This window comes from Doryrhamphus excisus, linkage group LG1 (assembly GCF_037039965.1).
Source record: "Doryrhamphus excisus strain RoL-2023G ecotype Guam linkage group LG1, RoL_Dexc_Guam_v1.1, whole genome shotgun sequence".
NCBI lineage: Eukaryota > Metazoa > Chordata > Actinopteri > Syngnathiformes > Syngnathidae > Doryrhamphus > Doryrhamphus excisus.
The window spans coordinates 13,582,545-13,603,210 of NC_136357.1; the positions used below are offsets into that span (position 1 = coordinate 13,582,545).

General features: G+C 40.5%; 1 protein-coding gene across 3 annotated transcripts in view; it reads left to right on the forward strand.

The window, feature by feature from the left end:
• The window catches only part of cttnbp2 (cortactin binding protein 2), a 54,947-nt gene that overhangs the window by 17,757 nt on the left and 16,524 nt on the right, over window positions 1-20,666 (forward strand). For all 3 annotated transcript variants that reach the window (XR_013627392.1, XM_058074615.2, XM_058074613.2), the window contains exon 3: window positions 17,003-17,233. Coding sequence is in view for 2 of the 3 variants with exons in the window: in XM_058074615.2 (XP_057930598.2) it covers window positions 17,003-17,233 (231 nt within the window). In the remaining variant the exon portion in view is untranslated. The remainder of the gene's footprint in view (window positions 1-17,002; window positions 17,234-20,666) is intronic.

Sequence of the window (20,666 nt, forward strand, 5' to 3'; positions counted from 1 at the left end):
ATATTGGATTTGGTCCCAGAGCCCTCCCCATCTCTCGTCAATTGCCATTTGACAGACGTTAACAAGCTAAATGCACAATGCAGGTTTACTGTCCCATATTGCTGTGAAAGATGTTAATATAGTATAGTATTAGTATAATGCTTTGCTGCCTTGTCACTATTATGGAATAGATGTGTTTATACCATACATTCAAGACAAATGCTTCTTGTAAAGAAGGTGTTCCTTCAAAGCAATCGTTAGTGAAATGATCAATACAAAGGACAGAACCCAAGGTGCTGTCTTTCATTCTCTGCACTTGCTTTGTCTATTGTTGTCTTAAACCTAGTAGGTCTTTTGGAAAATATAACTAACTTACAGTATTACTTGGATGCTGTGGACATCCAGCAGCAGCACAACATTTTGGAATGACTACTATTTTGATGAAAAATATACTGCACCAAGTCGATCTACCTGCGAAATGTTTTTGTGTACTTACTCTACTTTAGCTGAGCAGTGTTACCTTCAATACATCACATCATGAATGGCACCATGAATTACCATTCACTTTCAACAAATTCAACAGAATGTACAACACAAGTACAAACAATATACAGTCAGGGACCCTTAAGTCCTGAATATGCCTCACACAATCATGTTCAATGATCTACAGAACAGATGGACTCATACACTAGCTTTTGGCTAGGTCATCAGGCTAATGCTAAAATCACGCTTACGTCTGTCGGCCTCCATCTCCCTCTGAAGCGGTGAGAAATGGTACCACATAGCTGTTGGAAAGTGTTTCTTCCAACAGTGTCTAAGCAATCCACACTGCTTGCTTGTTGTAATTCTAGTAATGACTTACAATCATATATTATTAACTCTTTAGTTTTCTTCTTCCAGTTTTCACATTACTATTTCAAAAGGATGTAGCTTTAAAATGGTAAGAGATAAAGGCATACTGTAAATTAGAAAAATCAGATCAAAGTGTGTGATAGGACTAAATTTAATCATCTAATGCTTGGAATTTGTCAGATCCCTATCTCCACAATACCACTTCTTCAAAATGTCTGATCTACTTGTGATATTCTTCCTCATCCCTCGAGCACACCCAGCCATCATCATCTTCACTTACAGTGGTATCTTGAACAGCACTACTGCCTCAAGCACTATTATTTACAAATATTATTACACAGATAGAGGGTATCTATCCATCTATTATACTTCTGAATATTGCCATTCATCCGGGTCATTCTATTCTCAGGTCTAATTTTTCAGTTAGCAGGAAATTTTTTTGCAGAGGACTCTCCCACGGGTACGACCGGGCTATGCCGCGATCCTCGTCTTATCCAACACCTCCCCTCCTGCAACCCCAAACATGGTTAAGCAAAGTATCAATGAAAGTATATGCAGTTTGTGGACTGCTGGCGGACTCACTCGGCTAGTACACGATAATTAAAAGCCTAGAAACCATATACTTTGCGTAAAACCATGCCCGCAAATGTTGGTTAGATTAAAAGTTACAGATGTCCGCCATCTCCTGGTGGACAGTATTAACTGCTGTTGGCTCCATATTTGCTGAAATGGCTTGTTATATTCAGCAATGTTTATTGTCAAAATTTTGTGGCTTTTTTGCTTAAGGGGTAAACTTGTGCTTATCTTGCTGCAAATTCCGAGGCCAGATTTGGGTAAAGTGAACTGTAGAAGCTATCCTTGCTGATGCCACACACTGGGCGCTGCCATCACATCGTGACGCCGGTAAAGCATACATGTTAGGTACACTTATGCCATTTATAAAGTAATGCAGTACTATATGTATAGTTTATTTACATTTTTTATTATCAACTTAAAATGAATCAGTGGACAAAAGCCCTGTCTTTTAGGAGAAAAAAGTTTTTGGACCAAAATCAGCAAATTTGTGTGAATGTGAATCGAATATTGGATCACAAATGTGTGGGATCCACTGATTCACTTATTTAAAGGGGACCTATTATGCTATTTTTTGGCCCTTTGTATTGCGTTGTGGACTCCTATAGAGCAGCTACACACGTTAACTAGCACAGAAAGCGTTCTAGTTCTTCCAGAATCTGAACCTATTCAGCTGTATTTTGTGGGGCACGCAAAAACTGTCTGTTTTAATGTATTCCACCCACGGCCCGCATCCAGTCACGCCCACTCTCCTGTGGTTGGTCCCACTGCCAGTGCATAGAAAGAGCTCCGGTTTGGGCCGTTAATTCTACAGGAGTTGATCAATGGTATGAGAGTTGATAATGAACAGTGATTTCGCCCACTCGACTCACAATCCTGAGTGCATAGAAAGCGTTCCGGTTTGTGCCGCTAACTTTATAGGAGTTGATCAATGGTATAGAAGTTGATTATAAACAGCGATTTATCTTTTTAACATACAGCCATATGTGTTGGATCCTGAATCCGGAGGTTGAGGCTGGACAGTCTGACGTTTCTCGAGAAAAGAGGTTACTTCAACACGTCTCTTAATGTTAAGTAGCTTTTGCATTTTAGCGGTTTTCTACAAATCTACAGCATCGGTAACATGTAATGTGTTTTGCGCCAGTGTGTAAAAAAACTCTGGTAGAGACACTAATTGTGGTGGGAAAAGGCTATAAGCAATCCTGTATGCTATGAAGCTACGCAGAGAAGTGCTTTTGCTCCATGACTTACACAAAATAAACTGCTTGCCCTTCTGACTCTTCCGCACGACCAAGTAACGTTGGAAAGGCATAGGTCTTCAGCAAGTTTGTGGGCAAATCCAGCTGCATACTGGCCCTTGTTCACAACACAGCCCAGTCTGAAATGCCGTTGACAGATGAAAATGAATTTCTTTTGCTGGTAGGGAATCAGGAACTCCAACCACTTGTGCCATGGTGGGGGCATCTTTAGGAATTGTAAACAAATGTGGCTTTCCCTTATGAGTCATTGCTAGCAAGTAAACAGCAGAGCAGCGCTTGGGGGACGGCGGGGGAAGCAGAGCTTGGGGAAGGGCAGAGAGTGTATATATAAGGAAGCCCCTCTGTGACTTCACAAAGGGCAGTTTTACCACGCTTTTTGAAACTGAGCGTTTTGAGCCATCCCACAGTTCTTTCAGGGCTCACTTCTAAATGAGCAAACCTCATTATGGTTAACACGAGAATGCAACCTTCTAACTACATTTATAGGTCAGAAAAGTGGAAAAAGCATAATAGGTCCGCCTTAAAAATAGTAGGACCATCAAATATGTGTGGCTTCTGATATTTTAATATAATTTATGAATCTTTTTGAGAAGGGACAAAACGAAGTAGTTCCATGGAACACGATGAAGGCCAGAGCCAGTTGGCAGTCCATGTGGCTGGTAGAGGCCACAGGGCTTCCTTCCAGCATGGCGCCTGTCCAGGAGAATTTATCATCTTCTCTCAGTTCCTGCTATGCTGTATGTTCTGCATCCATACTGATTAGCTTCCATTCACAAATGGACAAGTCAGCCCCTGTGGCAGCGCTGCTGGTCAGGCAGGTGGAGCAAACATCTGGTAAGGGATCTGACCAGAAAACAGCTGGTTTGGCGCAACATATTTCAAATATAGATCTTATTCATTAATTCATTTTCTACCGCTTATCCTCACAAGGGTTGCAGGGGTGCTGGAGCCTATCCCAGCTGTCTTCGGGCGAGAGGCGGGGTACACCCTGGGCTGATCGGCAGCCAATCACAGGGCACATATAGACAAACAACCATTTACGTACACTCACATTCATACCTATGGACAATTTGGAGTCGCTAATTAACCTAGCATGTTTTTGGAATGTGGGAGGAAGCTGGAGAAAACCCACGCATGCACGATGAGGACATGCAAAATCCACACAGCGATGGCCGAGGGTGGAATTGAACTCTGTGAGGCCTGTGAGCTAACCGCTCATCCGGCGTGCAGCCCATATAGATCTTAATTTGTAGATAAATTAAAAGTTGTCATAAGGGCACACTCACAGTTGGAACAAATTAATGCATTAATTAATTAATGATTGACTTTTCTTGTATTTACATTTATCTGCAACATTATTCTGTATAATTACAGTTTTGTGCAATAAATAAACCACACAATCCACAATCCAATCTCATCCACACTATCTCCCCCATGCCCCCAAACTCCTCATACCGACCCCCCCCCCCCATTTTGTTGTGACTCAAAGACGGTTTTTGACATTTAAATTGAAGCGTCTCCCCTGCTCGCAGCCACTCTCACACCTCCTCGCCTTCCTTCACACATGCCAGACAAAGCTCTGGTGAAAGATGTGAGGAATGGACGCTTTTGGGTTCCACTCTTAAAACCTGACCTGACCTCACACCATGATATTTTGTATATCTTATCTTATCTTATCTTATCTCCAAAGCAGAATGTTTTCATCTTACGGGCACTGCAGGATGTCAATCCATGGTAGCAAAGTGTGTTACAAATGCTTCATCAACCACCTCCACGCTAATAATTCTGGGCTGGTTCTTCACAATTATCCACACCTCATCATGTGAAATCTTGCTTGGGGATCCAGAGTGAGGGTGATTGGCTATTTTCTTGTATTTCTTCTATTTACGAATTTGTGCAGCAGTTGTCTTTAACTCACCAAGATTCTTGCTCATTGTGTTATAGCCCATTCAGTCTTGTACAAGTCTACAATCGCTGTGGTCTTTCCCATGCTGTTGGAAAGGTTTGACTGGAAAGAGACAAGTGTCTTTTATAAACAGAATAAGTTTACATCAGGAGTACATTCCTGAACAGACAGGACTAAGTGGTTTGTGGGGTCCCAGAATGCTTGCTGGCTGATAAAGTACTTATTTCCTTCAATCAAATACAAATTTGTAATTTTTTTCATGATTTTTTTACATTCTCTCTTTCTCATCCTCTCTCTATTGCAATCAGCAGGACATCAAATCCATATCTTCTCCACTTCCGTTTGTATTTTAGATCATCCAGAAGAAAATGTTGGTGAGCTTTCAGTTAGGAAGCTTGCGTCCCTTTGTTGTCCACATGAATGCATGATTCCATTATTGTTTTACTGGCAGTACGTCGTGTAAAGAGCATCATCGCAGCTGTGAAATGCTTTTTATGCTTTTGTTCTTGTGGAACCAAAGAACTCCTACGCTCCTCTCTGATGCTACAACAGCTTCACAAACCGAGGAGACGAAACCTTATTGACTAATGTGCAGTTTTCAGGTTTTTTGGGGGGGAGATCATGTGTAGGAAAATACAGCTGTGCGCAGTCTTGCATTGCTTCTACTACACCATCACCACCACCATCATTATCTCTCACTCTGGTAACCTGAAATGGACCGTTCACAGCTGCTGCCTTCATTCACAGGTGCACACACACACACACACACACACACACAAGCACAGGGAACACTGTGTGCATGTTAGAGTGAAAGTGTTAATTGATGTGAGAGGAACGGATGACAGTGGACGTGCGCTTAAGAGTGAAAACACTCTAACTATTCATGTGTGATATCAAATATGTTCCTGCCTCAGATAATTTGGAATTGGTAGATTTTTGCGTTATTTTCTTGTCTTTTCATCCAAAGCTTAGCAGCCCATCACCTCAATAAAGAACATTGATTCATGACAATAACATCAAAGTACAACTGGCCTGTTTGACCAAAATCAATGACCATCTGGGAAAAAAGCCCTTGTGTGTCTTATTCTGAAATACACCTTGTGATGTTTGGTGCATGAATGACAACACAACAGTCATATAGTTCTATTAGGGTTGTACCTTAGCATGTATCACAATATTTTTTGGGATGTATGACGATATAATCTTGTATAAAAAGCTACAACCTTTAATCCATATAATTACAAATAATTACATTAAAAGTAACCTTACCTGTGGCACTGTGTAGAGCAGGGGTCTCAAACTCAATTTACCTGGGGGCCACTGGAGCTAGGGTCTGGGTGAGACTGGGCCGCATCAGGTTTTCCAAAAAAAGAAAAAAAAAAACGGAAAAATGAATAAACTTTGCTTTGGTTCCGATTTTTTACAAGAAAAGCTCTAATAAAACATTCCACTGTTGTCAAATGTCTTATTTTTCTACACAAACTAAATATGATCAAGAATAAAGAAAATCAATCAGTAATAAGTAAATATAAAAATAATAATAAAACAGCAAATAATAAAAACTTAAGAAACCATATATAGTTAGTGAGTAGACTAATTATTTTTAAATTAGATTAAAATTAACAGTTATTTAACCTTTAACATGAACATTAATCAAACGTAATAATATTTTCTGGGTACATGATACCATACAGCATCCATATCAAACTTGTGCGGGCCGCACTAACATTAAACTTTCATATCAAGGCGGGGGCCTCAAACTAGTGTCCTGTGGGCCACATTTGGCCCGCGGGACGCGTGTTTGAGACCCCTGGTGTAGAGCGTGTCCAAAGCAAGCCAGTTGTTGAGGGCAGCTGCTATCACAACATTAGATCAAGTGTCAGTAGTTACACAAACTTGTTTCTTCTCATCTCCCATTCCTGGAGAAACTATTTCAACTCGCTTGTCATATTTTCACCTGTGTTCTCCTCTGAGGGAAAAAAATGTCTAGAGACAGGACAACTTCAAATCACAGTCACTGGTTATTTAGTGGACTGTGAAGCTAATATACTGTATGGTTGAGTCACTTGGCTACTACCACATGTGGACTACAGCTGCTCTAAAGCACTTCCATACGTATAACAGAGGTACCTCTGCATTTACTATTTTTTCGTCTATAGTCTCCACTTCTCCTCTGCCTTCAGCCATGCTCATTTTCTCTTTTTTGGTTGTTTTGTTAACGCTGCTTTCTCCTCCATCACTGAATTATGCTTGTGCTGGGCGTGAAATGCTAATGCGCCAATACGGTATGCTGCGAAAAGTGGTTAGGATCTACTGTTTGCTCATGAGCTGCTGGTTGGAGACCTCAAGGAGTGGTAACGTAGGCCCGCGTTTAGTGCGTGCAGAAATCTTTACTACTATCGGTAGTCGAAATGTGTCAATACAAGTTTTTTTTGCAGGACTACTCGTGTTGAAATAAAAAGCAGGTAGATCCACAGATTGTGGTGGAAAATGGCTATTAGCAACTCCAGACATCGGTGAGCTTGTAAATTGCATGCATGCAGGTAAGACGCTCACTGTATGCACACTCACATAATGCTACACAGACAACTGCTCACAGTTAGGACTAGGGCTGCAACAATTATTCGGAAAATTTGAATACCTCGATTACAAAAAATAGCTGACGAATATCGCTTACGTCACCAACGTACCTACATCACCCATGCACGTATTTTTCACATTGATGTGTTTTGTTCCATTTGTTATTGCGTGACTGAGTGACTAGTGGTGTCATAGGCTTCAGTTTTGTTGTATTACCTTAATTTCGGCTGTTATGTTTTTTTTTTAGTAATTGTCTCTGTTTGTTGTATGTCTAATGGTTGCTAATCCCTGAACTAAACTAATGAATGATCTTTTACCAACGAGAGGGAACAATAACAGGGAACTTTCAACCTCCATGAAAGTATTGTTTTGTTTCTTTTTCCCCCAAAAAATAAACCTTATACTCAACTCAACACATTTGAAAATACTGTAGGAATACTACATCTTTATTTTATAATGCAAGATTAAGGTCTAGATCAACAACTTTAACCGTAGAATGGAATCATATCGTTATTTTTAACACTGCATCAAATCGTATGGAATCTTTCTGTTAAAAATATAAACCAGTGTATCTAGATCCTAATTGAATCGTCTATCATCAAGATATTTACCTCCCTATTTACCTCCCTAGCAGAATTACGATGCCATCTACTGTACGGAGTTGTTGTGACAAGCTACACAATGGCTACAGTCTCGGTATAATTTATGATAAGCTAACAAAGCACTTTTTTAATTACTTATAAACTCTTTTATAGCTGTTACCTAAAGTGCCATTGAAAGACCTGAGGAATAATGCACAGCCCACTAGTGTCCTGGAGGTGTTATTCCACTACAAATGAACAAATCGCAATGCTACAATTAAGCTCAGTGGAAAAGGCAGAGCTCCTGCAACGATTGCATTATAACGGAGTGTACACAGTGTAGTCCTCTAATGCTGGAAACTGGGTTCATTACGTTCAAGTGTAATGAGAAGTTAAGAACTGTTAATAGGAAAAGTTAAAGCGATTAAAAATGAAGTTTTGTTTGACTTTTTCTGAATTCCAAATTGTATGACCTGAGGGGAAGGTTCTACTGTACAGGTATTTGTCATCCATGAGTACTAACACTAACTCACACGCATGCATAGTGTGTAACATTCACAGCTTTATCAGATGTTGGGGGGGGGTATTTCTGTACTTGTGCCCGCAGGGGCGATTTGGTTTAATCAAGCAGGAGGCCTGCGTTGGTTTACTGTGGCATTAAAAGATAAAAATAGACTGCAAGGAGCTGACGCTGCTGGGACACACACATAGCTGCAAGTCATGCTCAGTGTGTGCTTTGTGTGTGTGGTTTCAAGTGGATGAAAGTGGTTCCAAAGCATTGTGTTCGCCATGTGATCCAATGTCCATCAGCTGGTGTAGATAGATTGTGTTTATCAAGGACACCATTCATCACGTAACACAACATGTGAAGAAGAAAAATCGTCTTTGTTGCTTTTTGTAAAGAAATTGCTGTTTTTTTTCAGAATACTTCTGGGTTATGAGCATCATTAGTGGGAGGTTTTTGGCTTGTATCATAAGAAATATGCACCATTATGTCTTGTTTTTAAACATTATTTAACAACAGATCATGAAATTATTGATTTATTGGTGTAGGGGAGAGTTGCCCACGGATTACCCAGTATGCCTTGCGGACACTTTGTGACAGCGAAAGTTTGTTGTTAGCGTTTTGCTGGTGATACTCACTCACATACTCGCATAGATTACTCACATATACTCACATATACTCACATAGAATTGTAGTTCATTGTTATTGTATGTTAACTTACCAGTTACGTGTTGTGCACCCCCCTTTTGAAATACTACGGATAATATTTATTAATTTTGTCTATACTGTACAGACTGAACTTGAAGCTGAAACCAGGAAAAAGCAACAAAACGGAGGCCACATATGCATATTCAAGAGTCAAATTGCATGTTCATTACTATAAATTTGTACATGTTGGTAGGTCTGCATTCAAATGAAATCCTCTCGCTTCCTCTGTTCCCTGTGCTGGCCCAGGGGGGCTGTCCCATTATTTGAGAAGCACTGAGCTACATAAACATGGTACATACCAAAAGAAATATTAGACTCTCATCTTTCATCAGAAAAAAGTGTGTTTCTTACTTTTTCCATTCTTTAATAATTAGGAGTATTTTTAGCAAAAAACTTGTGCAAAAAAACATAAAAGATGTATTAATTCGTCTTTGGTAATGAGCTGCCCGGTTGAAAAAAAAAATACTGAAAAATATGTCTTTAGTAGTGAATGAGTTAAGTTGGGTTGTTAACTGTGTTGTCAAGCGAATTGTTGGATACTGGCCTACTGATGGTACTGGTGAATTGCACCCTTACCTTTAAAGGGGTATGATGGGACGTGAGTATGAAGAAGGATGGATCGGAGAAACTGACAGTATGTGCTTTTAACGCTTATGCGTTAAAAAGTCATATGAATTAAGTGGCTCCACATGCCTGTCCATGTGTGAATTATTATTATGCATGTGTGCTTCCTGCCCCGTGTATATTAAAACTGTATGTGGGCCCTCATCAAAGGTTAATTGAGGCCGTCAGCTGAGCGCATTAAAGATTAGCAGAAAAGATGGTGCCGAGTGGCGCTGTAGGGGTGGGACTTGACTAGCTGCAGCTACGTTTCGTCTTACAACTATTTATTTAAAACAAATCTAATTTAATGGTTAAGCATGAATGGGTCAATGTGAACTTGTAGTGTGTGTCCAGCCTCTCTCTGCATGTGTGTGTGTTTGACAGCCAAAGCTGAGACAAGCCCGGAGGCCACCATTTATTGTGTTCTTACATAAGCATGACCTGCTCCATAACTGGTAGAATTTCAACAGTGAGCAGGACGTAGTCATGTCTGTACTGTTGGTTCTCATTCGCCAGCTTTCCCCCACTTTGTTCACACTACAAAAGCAGTAGAACACCATCCATTTCCATCACTATCAGTCGCCATCTCCAAGTTATCCAAAACAAATTCCATCCATTTTTTTATGCCTTTAATTGTCACTAGGGTCGTGGGGATATGCTGGAGCCTACTCCAGCGGACTTCGGGTGAGAGGCGGGGTACACCCTGGACTAATTCAATTGCTCCAAGACAAATTCCCCCATAAGAAATAATAGAAATGATTAGGCATGCTCCGATCATGCTCCGATGCTGCCGATAACGATAATCCATGAGTGAAACTGTCCGATACCAATCACATCGATTAAATGTAAATGTTTATGTGTACTGTTGGCTTTATCGGGGTCACCAATGTTTGTTCTTGTGAGAGCTACTTTTACAAAATGAAAATGGCCAAGAGGTACTTGTTTTTCTAACATTTGTTTTCATAGCTTTTTTCATGCCCAATATGCTTGTATTACCACCACATTAACAAAATGCTGGTATTTACAACTCACATTTATATTTCAGAATGCAAAAAATAGCTAGAATTTACCTTTTGCACATTTGGTTCGTTATGAGGTTTTAAATAGAGCTACAATATGCAAAAGCAAGAAGAGGGAGTGAGACAAAAAGCACTTTGAAAAATCAATTTATTGAAAACAACAATTAAACTGAAATAGGCTGTTTGTCAGCTGCTCAAATGTTGAAGACCATTGCTCAAAAAATTACCCCCTTTTTGCTTTTGCAGGTTGTAGCTCTACTTAAAACCTCATTAGGGTCCAAATGTGCAAAATGCATATTCTCACAATTTTTCATTTTGATTAATTTAGATTTTTATCTATGTATGTATATGTGTATGTACACACATGCACACACATCCTCAGCCCCTCATCATCCTCAGCCAAAGTCAGTGCCTATTAGTTGCTTGTTAGAAGCAGCTTTGACCCAGAAACCTAAATTAGAGTGGGAGTCAATGAGAAGACACCTCCTCATATTACAACATTGTCCATGAAAATTACACTACAGAAACATTTCCCCCTTAGATTTCTGTACTTCCTCTTGTCTTTGAATGATTCCATCCGTCAATGGATCCATGTTGTCGCTTTGCAACATGGTTAGTTAAGTGGTTAATATGTGAAGAAAACAGATGATGGTATGTGCAAACACCATTGTGCTTCAAGGCCGTGGAAGAAGGTAATGGTTAAAAATGAAAGAGGCAAAGCTCTACTTAATGATTCATGACTTCAGCGGCTTATACACATTGTTCTACTTGTACACATATACACACCTGCACCATCCCCTGCAGTTTAATAAGGTCACAAAAAATATCACAAACAGCTTTCAAAATGTACAGTAATAACCCTCTTTAACGGTGCCAGTCAAAACTGCTAAACTGTATAGCAGAGTGACAGTAAAAACAATCAAGGACAAAGTGACTAATCCGTGCGCTGCTTGGGCTTGAAGGTGGAAGGTCAAATGAGATGGAAACATTTGACGGCTGCATTGACCCAACCCTGTGCGCCTCAAACAACAACACACACTCCACATATTGACATGCACATCATCCCAGAGAGCCTCATCACTGACGTACCGCTCTGATGGGAGGGGACCTCTTTCCTATTGTGCACACACTGACACACAAACAATCACATATTCATATTTATTCATGTAACCAGAGTGAGTGGATAGCACCAAATAATGTTTTTAAAAAAAGGAAAGTTGCTGTGGGTTGTCAAATTTTATTCATGGCGGACCACCACAGATAAAAGAATGTAGAGGGCAGTGGATGCACTGTTGATTGCATGTCAGTGTGAGTCGAGATCACAATTGTTTTGCAGGACTAATAACTGTCTAGGACAGGGGTCTCAAACTCAATTTACTTGGGGGCCACTAGAGCTAGGGTTTTGGGTGAGACTGGGCCGCATCAGTCTGCCCCCCCCCCCCCCAAAAAAAACGCATTTATTAAAAACAGAAAAATATACAAACTTTTTCAGTGCTTTGGTTCCGATTTTCTACAATAAAAGCGCTGATAAAACATTCCACTGTTCTCAAATATCAATTTTTATTTTTCTGCACAAAATAAGATGAAAAATAAACAAACAAATCAAGAATAAAGAAAATCAATCAGTAATAAATAAATATAATAATAATAATAATAAAACGGCAAATAATAAAAACTTAAGAAACCACATATAGTTGGTGGGTAGACAATTTTTTTTTTCAGATTAAAATTAACAAAGCATTATTAGAGCCCTGTAGACATGAGAAAACACAACTATAGTCACATTTATACTTTTTTAATTTACAACATATTGCGCAACTGCAGGGTCTTGAGACACATGCTAACTCGCAAACTAGAGAACTAGCGACCTAAACGGTAGCCTTCAAGTTATTTCCTTTAAACTTAAATAGCCAAAAACTTACCACTTCCACACGGACAGGGAGGATAACTATTAACAGTTATTTAACCTTTAACATGAACATTAATCAAACGTAATAATTTTTTCTGGGTACATGATACCATACAGCATCCATATCCAACTTGCGCGGGCCGCACTAACATTAAACTTTCATATCAAGGCGGTGGCTTCAAACTAGTGTCCTGCAGGCCACATTTGGCCCACGGGCCGCGTGTTTGAGACCCCTGGTCTAGGAAAAGGAAAAGTTGCAAAGTTGCTGTTCTTTTTGGGCCTGGTCCGCTGTAACCCTTCATAGATGTTTCTCTCTTTCTGAAACGTTTAATGGAACATGTGAGCCAGAATCATATCGATAGCTATTGCCAGATAAGCTATCCTCTCAAGAAGGGACTAACCTCTCATGATTCTCTTCCCTGTGACTCCTCTGTCTCTGGCCAGAGATCAACATGCCTGGAAAGGTTAATGCTAATATTACTGAGGTCTCAGTGGGCGCCGTTGCAGCGTGATAGAGTTACTGTTGCCTCACTTGTAATACAGCGGCATTAAGCCCCAGGCAGCAGGTAAACATCTTTATTTAAAGCTCCTCACACTGCCAATGCTGCTTGGCTGCAGGTCACAACTCGGATCATCACCTAAAATGATTAAAGGCAGCCACTTACAATGTAAACAAAGGGGCTCACAGTCTTGTAATGGCCGAAGATAAACAGAATTGTGTCTTTAATACTTACAAGAGTACTAAACACGTTGAGGAAGGTTTCCACAGTACATGCATAGCTAGTTGTTCAGTGAAATGTTGTGTTGGTCCATTCTGCATCCCCGGATCCATTGTGGTTGCATCTGTGCAAATCTAGCATTACGATCAGGCCTATTATAACCCCAAATCAAATCACTTTTTCATATTTATTTTTCGCCTATTTCAACTAGTATTTACTGTATGAAAATAAGTATTTGAACACCCTGCTATTTTGCTATTTCTCCCACTTAGAAATCATGGAGGGGTCTGAAATTTTCATCGTAGGTGCATGTCCACTGTGAGAGAGATAAACTAAAAAGAAAAATCCAGAAATCACAATGCATGATTTTTTAACAATTTATTTGTGTGATACAGCTGCAAATAAGTATTTGAACACCTGTGTATCATCTAGAATTCTGACCCTGAAAGACCCGTTAGTCTGCCCATTAGAAGTCCACCTGCACTCCATGTATCATCCTGAATCAGATGCACCTGTTTGAGGTCGTTAGCTGCATAAAGACACCTGTCCACCCCATACAATCAGTAAGACTTTAACTTGTAACATGGCGAAGACCAAAGAGCTGTCCAAAGACACCAGAGACAAAATTGTACACCTCCACAAGGCTGGAAAGGGCTACGGAGCAATTACCAAGCAGCTTGGTGAAAAAAGGTCCACTGTTGGAGCTATCATTAGAAAATGGAAGAAGCTAAACATGACGGTCAATCTCAATCGGAGTGGAGCCCCATGCAAGATATCACCTCGTGGGGTCTCAATGATTCTAAGAAAGGTGAGGAATCAGCCCAGAACTACACGACAGGACTTGGTCAATGACCTGAAAAGAGCTGGGACCACCGTTTCCAAGGTTACTGTAGGTAATACACTAAGACGTCATGATGTGAAATCATGCATGGCACGAAAGGTTCCCCTGCTTAAACCAGCACATGTCAAGGCCCGTCTTAAGTTTGCATATGACCATTTGGATGATACAGAGGAGTCATGGGAGAAAGTTTTATGGTCAGATGAGACCAAAATAGAACTTTTTGGTCATAATTCCAATAAGCGTGTTTGGAGGAAGAAGAATGAAGAGTACAATCCGAAGAACACCATCCCTACTGTGAAGCATGGGGGTGGTAGCATCATGCTTTGGGGGTGTTTTTCTGCACATGGGACAGGACGAGTGCACTGCATTAAAGAGAGGATGACTGGGGCCGTGTATTGTGAGATTTTGGGGAACAACCTCCTTCCCTCTGTCAGAGCATTGAAGATGGGTCGTGGCTGGGTCTTCCAACACGACAACGACCCGAAGCACACAGCCAGGAAAACCAAGGAGTGGCTCCGTAAGAAGCATATCAAGGTTCTAGCATGGCCCAGCCAGTCTCCAGACCTGAACCCAATCGAAAATCTTTGGAGGGAGCTCAAACTCCGTGACAGCCCAGAAACCTGACTGATCTAGAGAAGATCTGTGTGGAGGAGTGGGCCAAGATCCCTCCTGCAGTGTGTGCAAACCTGGTGAAAAACTACAGGAAACGTTTGACCTCTGTAATAGCAAACAAAGGCTACTGTACCAAATATTAACATTCATTTTCTCAGGTGTTCAAATACTTATTTGCAGCTGTATCACACAAATAAATTGTTAAAAAATCATGCATTGTGATTTCTGGATTTTTCTTTTTAGTTTATCTCTCTCACAGTGGACATGCACCTACGATGAAAATTTCAGACCCCTCCATGATTTCTAAGTGGGAGAAATAGCAAAATAGCAGGGTGTTCAAATACTTATTTTCTTCACTGTATATACTATTTCCACAATAGTGTATTGAAAATGTGTTAGCCTTGATGCTGGAATTTAAACACTAAACACACTAAAGTGCTTTTAGTCAGCACTACTGGGAACAAACTGTTTTGTGTGTCAGTAACTAATGATCTGGGCTTATCCACGTCTGTCTCAGGCAGATAAAGTAAATGACAGAAAATTGCAGCTCGTACACACCCATGTAAAGTCGGGATACCAGCTTCCTACAGGAGAAACCGACTGGACAATCAGGAGTTCAACTGTGCTTTGTTCACGAAGTAGCTGTCTGTGAAGTGGTGCGTGCGGGGGAGCAGTGAGTGTGACGAAGGTCTTTAGCTTACCTGAAAATCTTCCCATTGCTTACTGCTGAATCACAATTTTTACATGTCAAAAAACACACCTTTCCCACCTTACCAAATATGGACATATTCAAGAAAAATATTAATCAGCATTTAGTTGCTATTTTGACTTAAAATAATTAGTATTATTTCGGTCCTTAAATGGAAATTAACTTTAGCTTAGTGGACCGCTTTTCATCAATTCTCTGATGGCAACACCAGGTCTCTTAGTTATTGTAAAAAAAAAAAAAAAAAAAAACACTTTCATTTTCAAGAAGTAAATGAAACCACGGATAACTTAAAAACACAATTAACACAAAATAAGATGAAAAATAAATAAACAAATCAAGAATAAAGAAAATCAATCAATCAGTAATTAATAAATAAATATAATATTAACAATAATAAAACAGCAAATAATAAAAACTTAAGAAACCACATATAGTTGGTGGGTAGACAAATTATTTTTTTCAGATTAAAATTAACAAAGCATTATTAGAGCCCTGTAGACATGACAAAACACAACTATAGTCACATTTATACTCTTTTTATTTACAACATATATTGCGCAACTGCAGGGTCTTGAGACACATGCTAACTCGCAAACTAGAGAGCTAGCGACCTAAGTGGTAGCCTTCAAGTTATTTCCTTTAAACTTAAATAGCCAAAAACTTACCACTTCCACACGGATAGGGAGGATAACTATTAACAGTTATTTAACCTTTAACATGAACATTAATCAAACGTAATAATTTTTCTGGGTACATGATACCATACAGCATCCATATCCAACTTGCACGGGCCGCACTAACATTATCAAGGCGTTTAATGATGATGTCCCATCATCAGACATGTATGTGGACACCTATTTACAATAATGTCATGATTTTTCAATCACACAAGTCAATGTTAATTTTCATTATATTAGTTTGTTATAGTATATTAAACTGCACTGTTTGTATTACTTTTACTTATTATTATTATTTGTGGTTTCCTGGCTAACTTTGTCTTATTTGTCTGTTAGTTATACTTAGGAAGATTTGTTTTTGCACACAGTTGTTTTTCCACCAACCTTTGTCTCTTTTCTTATTTAAATATGTCGCTGCAGCTGTGGCTCACAAACATTGGAATGCCACACCCGTTCCTGTATGTTGTTTTGTGGTCACGTGTGGACCGTGTGTTTACGTTCCTGTGGAAGTCTAAGCTGGAACGGGGATGATAATTGTAAGAGGATGCAGCTGTGTTGGTTTCAGTGGAGTTCGGCTGTCCTTACACGTCAGATTATTCCTCCGCCCGTCTTGGATGACTCTTGCATCCTTATGTCTGTAACCTGAGAGGAAGACAGTGGAGGGCTGATTGCTTCTGATTTTGGCCTGGCCTGTTGGGATGGAAAGCTATTCCTCATCAACAGCTTTAGCAGCTAATTAGCACTTTGAATGTGTCACTCATGTGGATGACTAATGAATGTCTCGGTAGCCTCTTTCACACAGGCTGTATCAGAGGCGTAACATTTGAGCCCACCTTTATCCATCTGTGCTTTTCACACAGAACTCTGAAAAGCAGGATATTTCTGTGTACTTTTCACACAGCAACAGTAGTATTGAACATTTGGTATTTGTATTTAATTTAACAGCCTGTGTTGTTTATTTTGTCTACAGGCTCAAAGGAAGGAAGTGTTCCTCCAAGAACGGTACAGCCACTTCAGTCTGACCGACCCTTTCCTGGCACTCCAGCGGGACTTTGAGTGCGGAGTCCCGAGAGGTGACAAGGAGCGGCGGCCCCTGGGCTCCAGCCCTATGTCTGTCCTTGAGGCTGTCATGGCACACTGCAGGAAGATGCAAGAGCGCATGTCAGCCCAGCTTGCTGCTGCCGAGAGCCGCCAAAAGAGGGTAAGAGCCCCCCTCGCCTGTTGCCTCGCCTGGCTCCCCCCCTCACCCATGCTGGGGTGTAAATGTGGGCCATCATTATTGCTGCAGGTCAACTTCATTCCCGCTCTTCTGGTGTGTCATTTCTATTTTCGCCGCTTGACTAAGTGTGTTTACGAGTGTAGTGTGTTTGTCCTGGAGCCTCTTTTTGAATTATGTGAGCACAGATGTGAGCGCCTCTCCCCCTTATGCTGGGAGGTATGATAGTGTGTAATTGTTTGAATGAGGAGAAAATGCGAAAAGCGCAGCGTAGAAAAAGTGACTAAAAGGGGAAAAAATGCAGGGCGTCCCTTCCCTGAACTTTCTGCAAATAAAAAAGATTATATAGGCAAGAGCCAGTTGGAACGTTTGGAGCCAACCACACGCGTGAGGAGGAGGTATGGGAGGGTTGGGATTTACTGGTTAAATATATGTGTTTGGTTAGTTTGTGTGCGTCCTACAGTATAATATACTAGATCTTTTTAAATTCAGTTTCTGACCAAAATGCCACATACTGTATGTTTTTTGAAGCATCCCATATCGGTTGGGTTCTAGTATATACTGTATATGGCAATACATGACTAGAGTACAGTTTTTCTAATTTGCGTCTTGATCTGGAACAGTGGAAAATGCTGCATTTAGAGAATTTCACACTAAGTTTATGTAAAGCATGGTTCCTATTTTATGAGGCTGAAGATTTTATTTTAAACGGGACCTATTATGCAAATATTTCAGCCTTGTGTATTGAGTTGTGGGCTCGTATAGAGCAGCTACACATCATAACCAGCACGGAAAGCGTTCTAGTTCTTCCAGAATCTGCTGTATTTCAGCTGTAATTCAGCTGTATTTCTTTGGATTTTGTGGTTCCTGCGAAAACAGTCTGGTTTAATGGAATCCACCCACGGCCCGCCTGCATTGCATAGAAACACCGCCGGTTTGTGCCACCAACTTTATTGGAGTTGATATACAGCAATTTATCTTTTTAAAATGTCCAGAGTGTACAGTCTGACTGTCCGAAGTCCAAAGTTTCTCAAGAAAAGAGGTTACTTCGAGACATCTCTCAATGATAAGTAACTGTAGCATTTTAGTGCATCGGTGACGTGTAATGTGTTTTGCAGGACGACCACTGTGTAAAAAAAACTTAGCAACCTCGCTCCCTCTATGCTATAACGCTACACAGACAAGTGCTTTTGCTCCATGACTTACACAAAATAAACACAGTTAGGACACTCCCCACGTTTACATGAGATTTTCCTCTTTCCGAATGGAATCTTTCCGAATGATGTAGCAGAAAACAGTGTACACATGCAAAGGAATATTCCAATCTCCTGTCTACATGCACCGCTATAATCAAACGGAATAGTCAATTGGGCATGCGCACTAAAACGTAAACAACATCACGTGATTCATCGAAGATGGCAGACGAGAGTGTTGGGACAGTTGTCTGATGTTGAGTGGAAGCTGAATTTTAGGATGACGCGTGCTTCCTTCATCAAACTTTGTGGACGTGTGAAGGGATTCACAGCTGAGCATGCGCTGAAAGAACGCACCCTGACAACTTTCCGATTGAGCGGGTACAAGATACCTCAATCGGATTGGGGAAAGGAATATTCCACCTCTGTGAATCCGATTATATATTCATTCAGATTGGCACTTTTCTTTCGGAATGAGGTGTATACAGAGGTTAGATTCTTTCCGTTTGAGCAAATAACCCGAATGGAATTGGAATATTTGGGTCCATGTAAACGTGGCTACTGATAAATTGTTACTTACTGCTTGCCCTTGTGACTCTTCCACACGACCAAGTAACGTTGAAAAGCAAATCGCTTAGTCCAGCTGCATACTGACCCATGTTCAAAAAACAGTCACAGTGTGACATCGTTTGGCATCATTTAACATGAGAATACAACATTCTAACTACATTTATAGGTCAGAAAAGTGGAAAAGGCATAATAGGTCCCCTTTAAGCTCACAAAACAAAGGCATTCTCACCAGGCACCAAAACAATTGTAATAGCAACATTTATATGTGCCAAAAGGAAACGTCCACCTACCTACACCACCTATGGTGTTTGCAGCACGTGGGCTGTTAGTTGGCGTGGAAACAATAAATCCTAGCGGGTCTGAAATGAAATGCCTCAGGCGTACTGCAATCCCGCTGTTAAAGTTGCAAATGTTTGCTTAAAAAAAAGAAGTTGTGTTTGCGGTGCAGGATGGCTTTGACCTTGAGATGTTTAAGGTGCACTTTATGACACAAGAGGTGGTCACCGTAAACCAGAGAGCGAACTTTTGCAGGCACAGCTGCTGGCATGTACCTTGTGAGGCGTAAAACGAGCGATGGAACAAGAAGCAGCTTCAGAAGGAGAGCGGCTGCCCTCAGAGGCTCTTTGGGTTGCCGGGTAGAGTGAATTTCAGCCGTACTGTCGGCGCTATCTTTATCCCTTCATCCCTTTCCACTCTCGTCATCCTTCTGCTGCTGCTGAATTATCCACGAGGGCTTGAGCGAGCTGAAAGCAGGCAGGGCGTTTGTATAGAACATTGTCAAGATGGGCTTACAGGCAGAGTGAAGACCCCCATGAATCAGTCATGAACTCCGAGGACCTCCATCACACATAGCACACTCCTAAAAGTGAGAGAGAGGCTGTTTTTGTCAATGAATGTGCTCCAAAGGATGTCTTTTAAATAGGGATGCACATTTTTTTTTCACAACAGTTAACTGTTTATATCTATTATTTTTTAGCATGTGGATTTAACAGTAGCTTGTGTACACTTGGACTTAAGAGAGACTCAAACAAAGCTGGGTTTGACACACTGTATCTGTAGATGTGTACAAAAAACTACAATTAACAATACATTAAAAAAACAGTGGTGGCTCAGAAGTACAAACTGGAGCTCTATGGGGTTCAATAGTAGTAGGGATAAAGGGCTGGTTGTCCACGGCCATCATATCTATGACAAATTAATAAAAAGCTTTTGCCCTCGGGTCATCAAACTTTTTGTACTTTTCAAACATTGCAGTGATTGGAACGTCTGCTCTGTTTAAGCTCACTGTGTTTGATATATAGAAGTGTAGAGGCTGCATAGCAGGAATGAACAGCGAAAAAGACGTATACATGTTACTGTATGAAGACTGCATCAACCATGTTTACCGTCTGTCGTCATGGGGGACATGAGATGGAAGCGCTCACTTCCAAATGTGCAAACCTCATTGTCTGAAACTTTGGCATCGAGAGTACGAGAGTGCAACATTACAACTACATTTATAGGTCAGAAAAGTGGAAAAAGCATAATAGTTGCCCTTTAAAATAAGCTATGAAAATAAATGTAACTCTTGGTCATTCTCATTTTGTGTAAGTAGCAGCAGTCTTAACATAAGAAAAAAGGTTGGAGACCCCTGGGCAAAGTAAGCTAGCATTATA